The sequence below is a fragment of the Nicotiana sylvestris genome, chromosome 11, assembly GCF_000393655.2.
Source record: "Nicotiana sylvestris chromosome 11, ASM39365v2, whole genome shotgun sequence".
Taxonomy (NCBI): Eukaryota; Viridiplantae; Streptophyta; class Magnoliopsida; order Solanales; family Solanaceae; genus Nicotiana; species Nicotiana sylvestris.
The window spans coordinates 110,974,163-110,982,368 of record NC_091067.1 but is presented as its reverse complement, the minus strand read 5'-3'; the positions used below and the strand labels follow the sequence as shown (position 1 = coordinate 110,982,368).

The window sequence follows — 8,206 nt, the reverse complement described above, 5'->3', positions numbered from 1 at the left end:
TCATGATTTGGCTCCTTGACTAAGAATAGAATTCATTTAAGCCAGTAAGAAACTGAAGAAGCCTTTGATATTCAAAGTGTTGAGCATACTCCTTTGACTCAGGACAGGGACAATTAGGACATGGCATAAGAACATCAAACTCATCCCAAAACTCTCTTAGTTTGGAGAAATAGTTAGTTACAGTCATAACTCCTTGAGTCAAAGTATGAACGTCCATATGTAGGTACAGAATTCTGGAACCATTTATTTGATCAAATCTCTCTTTTAAGTCTTCCCAAACTTTATGAGCACTACACTACTTAGCAAACCCGGCCTTTGAAAAGTAATTGAAAATCATACTATTTTATACGGAGATAAAATCTGGACAAAAGTACCCTAACTGAAATACGGATAATTCCAGCATAATATGTTGAATTATGAAACTCATGCGTCTAAAATTCCAGCATATTATGTTGGAACTCCAGTACATTATAAAATTCAAGCACATTATGCTGGAATTTCATATGTAAAAAAAATTTGAACTCCAGTATATTATGCTAAAAATTTTCCGGATTTTAAGCGCCTTTTTGTTTATATTTTATTTTCACATAAAAATAAAATAAAATTTCGATTGCTTTTGAAACTGTGGCTATTTTTCAACTATTAATTCTAAATCTGGCTCTTGATGATTTACCCCTTTAAAAACTGGTTAAAATAGCTTTAAAAAATGCTTTTAACTAGAAGTTTGTTTTTTGATTATATTTTTATTGGTTGTGAGGTTTTGACGAAAAAATGCAATTGTTTACCTACATGTTTCTGACTTCATAGCAAATTGTTTCCGCATAATTTTTGTTATAACTTATTAACGTTGATGCTTCTTTAATTAAATTAATTCGAGGTATAATATGTTATACTGGTGTTTAATTTGTAGATATGATACATATATACACAGATCTGATCAAAGGGAAAAAAAACCTCTCGTAAATCAATATTGTTTTATCTATAAATTTAAAACTCAAAATATATTGAAATATAACTTAGCCCCATTTGGCCATGCAAAATCTGAAAAAAACCTCTCGTAAATCAATATTGTTTTATCTATAAATTTAGAATTCGAAATATAACTTAGCCCCATTTGGCCATGCAAAATCTTTACTTTTTTTTTTCCCAAAATGTTTTTTGAAAACTTGTTTGCCCTTAAAAAAAATTTCAATTTTTTTGGAAAACCAAAATTTTCAAGTTTTCTCAAAAATCAATTTTCTCCGCTCACAAAATATCAATTTGTTGTTAAAGTAAAATTCTTATCGAAAAACAACTTTAACTTTCAAATATAATTTTTCAACTCAATTTTAAAAACTCCTTTTGAAATTTTTTGTTGGTATCTATGGCCAAACGCCTACTTAATTTAGAACTAAAATCTTATGATAATTATTTTATTTTTCGTGTTAATGACTTTAAGGGTATTTTAATTAGTTTATCAGTTCATGACACTTGTAATAGCATAATACGACAAGAAAATAAGAATAAACTTGCACGACTTAATATCACAATCAAAACAAAACATATACTACTATTTATTATGTAAGATAGTTGATTTATTTATTGTTTATTTCTTCACGTCACAAGCATATTATGATGAAATATTCATCAAACAATTCTATCAAGCATAAAAGCATATTAATATAGGTCTAATCTAACCGTAAAATTGTAAAATCTAAACCATAATTCTTAATTCCCATATATCCGAAACAAACCAAAAATTCGAAACAGCAACATTTTTTCTTTGTGGTAAGAAAATGAAAAAATTCGCCTACTTCATCCATCCCTTTTATAATGTTAAAATGACCAAAAACTCCTTAAACCTCAACGCCATCGCCCCTCTGAAGTGAAAACCCCCACTACCTGAAAAAGCTCTTGATAGCCATGGATTTTCAAGTGGTAGTATTAGCAGGTGGCTTATCAAAAAGCCTTGTTCCTCTTGTTTCCAAGGTTCCCTCCTTTTTCCTTTTTTCTCTTTAAGCCCTTTCCCATTTTTTCCCTATTACTTTTATGAAGTTATTTTCCAATAAAATTTGCAGGAGGTGCCCAAAGCGCTGCTTCCGGTGGCAAACCGGCCGGTTCTATCTTACGTGCTGGAGCATTTTGAGCAAAACAATCTCAAGGATTTTATAGTTGTGAGTTAGTTGTGTTTTGAGCACTGTTTTCTCTTTATTGTGTTAATTATGGAAATTAGGGTTATTTAATTGAATAGTGTGGTTGATTGTGCTGTTTTTCTCAGGTTGTTGAAGGGGAAAGTGCAGCTCTTCTTGTTGGGGGTTGGATTTCAAATGCTTATGTTGATCGCCTTCATGTTGAGGTAATTCTTGGATCACTTTATGTGGCAGTGTTTGAGTGGACATGGAATTTAAGAAAGAAAAAATAACTTTTGAATCTTGTGGTCTAAAACAAGCCATAGAAGTTTGAATTGTTTCTAAATATAAAAAGGTGCATTCTTTTTGGGACAGACTAAAAAGGAGAGTGTGTCACATAAGCGAGGTGGTATTGTGAAGAAAACTATGAGGGTTATAAGTGCATGTTATAGTACATTGTTTCAAGTGAAATTTGGCAATATTGATATTGCAGACATGATAAGTGATTCCCCTATCAATTTTTTGTACTAATGTATGTAACTAATAGAGAAATAGTAATAAGATTGTTAGAATAGTGTGGATACTTTTTGTTTGATGATTCAATTTTGTTTTGGCATATAGCTCAAAGCTTATTAGTAGGTTCTTCAGTCTCCTCTCGTCAGAAACATCAGTTTCTCCAGCTTTTTAAGGCTTGACAACTGATGAAACAAACCTGATAAATAAGAAATGTTTCCGCCCCTAGTTTCAGTCTTTCATTGTGCTTCTTTCTTGTAATTTACATAAATTACGAATAGGACAACATGGATCATTCATGAAAAATTAATAATGATTCTAGATGAAATTTTTGTGTCATTTTTGATGAGATACATACATGGATGAGGCTGCCCATCTGCTTTATGTGTTTTTTTTTTCTTTCTAATCATAGTCTCATCGTGCATTAAGTGAGATTTTAAGAATTCTTCATTTACTTCAAAACTTATTGTATTGAAATGAAATGGGCTTGAGTAGAGCGCAACATATATAGAAGATTTGTATAGCTGACTCAAATTAATTTGTGATTGTGGCAAGTTGATGGATTAATTGATATATAGTCGTACTCTGCACTGCGCATCAAATCGCGAAGGGAACACTGTGAAGCACGTAACCTAAGGATTATATTGGAAAGAGATATTTTATAATTTGTGGATGGAAAGAAGGGACAAATACAACAATTTTTAATTGGAAAAGGGTAGAGGGGCAGACTCATTATCCGCCGAGTTTCAAACCGTGTGCCAATTGCCCCTTGGGATTTTTTTGTTATAAAAAAGAAGACAAATATGAAGAGAAGAGGAAACAAAGTTCTTTGATCATCTTGTGCAACCAAGGATGTGACCTATTGATCAATGAAGCGGGAGGAGAACCATGAGATCTCAGGTTTAAATACCAGCGGAGGTTAAAAACATTAGGTGATTTTTTCCCATCCTAAGCTTTGATGGCAGAGTTACCCATACTTGTATTGGTCCGAGGTAGTAGATACCCAGTGAAGCGTGCAAGGTGGTCCTGACACAACCATCATGAGGAAAAAGGTTTTTGAGCATCTTCAAGCTTAACAACAGAGAGAAGGGCTTTGGTAACTGCGAAATTTCATGCTTCTAGTGGAATCCAGTTGCTTTGCAAGTCTGCCAACTGCACTCCCCAGATGCAGCCTTACTATTTTTGATAGGTTATGCAGCAAACTAGCTTTGCGCATATCAGTTTTGTTTATTGTTGTACATAAACAAATTACAAGTCTTGATTTGGCAAGGCGCTGATCATAATCCAAATAGAGATGGGCTAGAATGATTCTCCATTGACAATCTGCACACCTCAATTTCCCAACTCAACTCCCAAATCGAGTCCCATCTTTGAATTCCTGTTCAATCCCAAACCTTATATGATTGGTCTTTAAGAAAATACTAATGAATAAGAAGAGAAGAGAGGAGGGGGCAGGGGACGAGTGAGGAAGACGTGGTGAATTTGCAGAGAAAAATGAATTGTTTAACAGTGCGGGAATATGGTTAAAGGGGCAAATAAAATGGGAGTTGGGCCATTTTGTGCTACACTTAAGGCCGAATGGCCAAGCAGTGCCAAATTATTATTGTTATTGTTTTTGTTATGAACTTGCTCTTTATTAACGTTAATGCTCCTCAACAATTGGACTCAAAATAAATTTATTTAATGCTCCCTGTTGACTGACTGTTTTGAGCAGGATGAATCTAGTAGTTTTACATTAAAAAGTTCACTTGATAAATCTTGTGCTCGTCCTAATACTTATTTGGCCCTTGTTAACTTAGTATGGTTGTTGCTATAAAGGGCTTATTTTTTTTGTTACTTTGTCTTCAGGTTGCAGCAGTCCCTGAGGATATCGGGACAGCTGGAGCTCTTAGGGCCATTGATCACCACCTGACTGCAAAAGATATTTTGGTTGATGTTCTAATCCGAATTGCTTTCCAACAGGGTCGCATGCTTCAATGAGCTAATTTGTTTGATTCTTATGCAGGTTGTGAGTGGTGATCTTGTTTCTGATATTCCTCCTGGGGCAGTGGCAGCTGCTCATAGACGACAGGATGCTGCAGTGACTGCTATGCTTTGTTCTACTCCTGTCAGTGGCCCATCAGAGTCAGGTTCCTCTGGCGGAAAGGACAAAGCCAAGAAACCGGCACGCCATAACATTATAGGACTGGACCCCACTAAACAATTTCTGTTGCATATAGCTGCTGGTGAGACCCCTGCATATGCTTTTACATCCTTCATGCATCAATTGGTTTTATTCCCTTATGAGGCATCTTTGATATCCTCTAGGAGGTGAAGTTGAGAAAGATATTCGTGTCCAGAAGAGCATTCTCCGAGCGGTAGGCCAGGTAAATGATGCCAATCAGTACGAACTTCATAGCTAATGAAATCACTAAGATGGGAGTTCTTTCTGATATGTTTCTCTTCTACTCATATGCACCTTTCCTCTTGTCTGATTCCTGTTACTTTTTTTCTGATATGTTTCTTTTCTACTCATGCATCTTTCCTCTTGTCTGATTCCTGTTACTTGAGAAATTAATGGGAAAAGAGAGGGGAAATAAGTGAAGAACTGGTAGATTTGCTTGAAGATGTAGTATTCTTCTTCTCCTCCTCCCAATCTATGATTCAGTTTGGCTATGGCTTGCAATTATTTTGGATTGTTTCCTTCTTCATATGATCTATCTCTTTTATTTCTTCTATATCCAATGCATGAGTTTTTATGTTTTTCATGATCACATGTATATATTATTTTTTTTTGGGTAAATAAAAGAAATTTTATTACCAATGACATTCTGTACATTTACAAACACAAAAAACTGCATACCGTTCCATCCAAAATGCAGAAAACAGCTACTCAACTAAAACATCAAAGAACTCCACAAACAACTATTCTCTAATGCAATACTATCGAGGATAGAAATTAATTTGTCTAAGTACTGCAGTCAGCCTACTCTTCATTGGTGCTCTATAAAACACTTCTTGAATAATCTTCCTGATAATGATCTCTGGTTCAGTTTGCTTCCCCTGAAAATCTCTTTGGTTCCTCTCTATCCAAATATGATAAACACAGACTGCCATGTATATGTATTATTGAATTTTGCTTATTAACCAATGTGAGATACTGGATATGCTGCTCTCTGCAAGAACCATTCTGTTGTTTTCCCCCCCATTTTTTCTCTTTTCACATGAAAATATGATATTAGACCATTAGAAACGAAGTGCATGCGTGCAGATACATCCAAATATACAAGCTTCTCCGTAATTTTCGGTGGAGTTTTCCTTCTACATCTTATCCTTTTTCTTTAATCTGCAGATGGAGATTCGTGCTGATCTAATGGATGCTCATATGTATGCCTTCAAGAGGTTCGAGGTGTTTCTATCTGATTTCAAGTAGTTTTGGTTGATGTTGTTTATCCATTATGCTTGGATATTCTCTAAGATGTTTTTTTTTGGGTATGTTCGAAAATGGTTATCATTTCCATGTTTTCTCCTGTAGAACTGTTCTGCAAGAGGTTCTGAATAAGAAAGAAACTTTTCTGAGCTTGAGGCGCGACGTGTTGCCTTATCTTGTGAGGAGTCAGCTAGTAAGTCTTATAACGCATGATTTTTTTCTGTCACATGTTAACTTTGTTTACTTCCCATCTAAGATTCTCCATGAGTTGATGATGTTGAATTATATTAGAGATCTGAATTATCACAAAATGGAGTGCTAGCAGAAGAAAATGGGCATCATAAGGATTTTTCTGAGAGTAGTACAGTTATGCTGTCACAACTACTGGCCAATGCATCTACACAAAGTTTTCATGAACTATACGCTTTGGGTCCTGATGGTTCTGCTCCGTCTCCAAGAAAGACTCACAAGTGCTGCGTATATATTGCCAGCAAGAGCAATTATTGTGTGCGCTTAAACTCCATTCAAGCCTTCAGTGACATAAATCGAGATGTGAGATTTACTGTTTAACCTTGTATTTTTGCTTATCTCTAAAGCAGATGTGTGCTTATCTGCTAATGAGCTAGTTTACTTTCTCTATGATTTAGGTCATAGGTGATGCAAGTCACCTGTCAGACTATTCTTTCTCTCCCCAGAACAACATAATTCATCCTACAGCCGTGCTTGGTTCCAAAACTACAGTGAGTTGCAACTTACAGTTATATATGCAGAATATTATGTTGTTGCACATGTTGTGTCATCTTTATTTATTTATTTATTTATTTTGTTAGTGCCGAAGAAAGAAGTTCATATTGCATCATACCTTTCCTTTTGGTTTTAATTTGTCTTGTTGGATCTTGGTTTGTTTTTATGGGAATATAAGAAATTTATATATGATTAACTTGCACCAAGTCAGTGCGACAAAAAACACAGTTACAAATTGTGCAAATTGTTGGATCTTGGTTCTCATGACTGAGGAATTAATCTCATTTAGGTTGGACCGCATTGTATGCTAGGAGAAGGTTCACAAATGGGTGACAAGTGTAGCGTGAAAAAGTCTGTCATTGGTCGGCATTGTCGGATCGGCTCAAATGTGAAGGTATGATTCATTCTTTACCTTTGATAAAAAGGAACACAGCTATTGTTTGCAACTTTCTGTCGCACAAGGATGCAACCTCAGGAAACGCACCTGCACATGTGTTGCCTAGCTCGTTATTAAGTCGCTTGTTTTTGCAGGTTGTCAACTCAGTCATTATGGACCATGTCACCATTGGAGATGGTTGTTCGATCCAAGGTTCTGTTATTTGCAGTAATGTACAGCTCCAAGAACGTGCTGTACTGAAAGATTGCCAGGTATCCTGCTTTTCCTATTTCACCTACTTCTATTTTCTAGAATAATACTACTAATGACTATTATTATTGTTGTTGATATTATTGAAAATTTGTGGGTGCATGCGAGCTTTAGGGGTTAGGGAGTTGGTTACTGTTTGTTTGTTTGTATTTGTTTTCAGGTTTTCCTATTACTTCATTTTGCACGTCTGACACAGGTTGGAGCAGGTTATGTGGTCTCAGCAGGCAGTGAACATAAAGGAGAATCCTTGGCGAAGAAAGAGAAACAGTAATTAGTTATATTGGTTACTTACAGTGTGATCAACGCGACATTGACTTCTGTAGGATTTTTGTTGCTTTGGCCTGCCAATGATATGCTCGTCCAATGAACTCCATGTTACCAATAGAGCAAAGTCAATTTTGTTTGGCCTTCTTGTTTTGACTGAAGATTGTTTCCATATTGAGTTTTGTTGTTAGGGTGAATCTGTTGTAGAGTTTACGTATTTGATAATCAAACAGCAGAACTCGACATGCTCCATTCAGCAACCTCGAAATTGCTATTTTCCTTGATTGATAAGTTAACATGCTTTATTTTGAGTACTGTATGGATATTTCATACAAAAATTAGATACGGCGAATCGCCTTGACCAATTCTGGAAGGGTTAAAATGAGCTGATTTAGTAATTGGACTATGATCCAATTTGCCCCAAGTTTGTTTTCGCCAAAATGGGTCGATTTAAGATGAGATAAACAGTGGTCATACGCCAACTTTCTATTATTTACCTCTCTTTAATATAGCATTAACCCG

The 8,206-nt window shown here is 35.4% G+C and overlaps 1 protein-coding gene across 2 annotated transcripts; it reads left to right on the top strand.

Annotated features, from left to right (window-relative positions):
* Positions 1–1,826: 1,826 nt before the first annotated feature.
* Positions 1,827–7,998, top strand: LOC104245332 (uncharacterized). 2 transcript variants are annotated; one of them, XM_009800925.2, is made up of 13 exons: positions 1,827–1,968; positions 2,058–2,153; positions 2,258–2,335; positions 4,470–4,550; positions 4,627–4,846; positions 4,929–4,987; positions 5,953–6,002; positions 6,136–6,223; positions 6,322–6,582; positions 6,678–6,770; positions 7,064–7,168; positions 7,306–7,422; positions 7,617–7,998. In XM_009800925.2, the coding sequence occupies exons 1-13, from the start codon at positions 1,903–1,905 to the stop codon at positions 7,689–7,691; spliced, it is 1,389 nt and encodes a 462-aa protein (XP_009799227.1). In that variant the 5' UTR covers positions 1,827–1,902; the 3' UTR covers positions 7,692–7,998. The 2 variants fall into 2 exon arrangements, with proteins under 2 accessions (XP_009799227.1, XP_009799226.1); XM_009800924.2 differs by having other exon boundaries at positions 7,581–7,998.
* Positions 7,999–8,206: the final 208 nt, after the last annotated feature.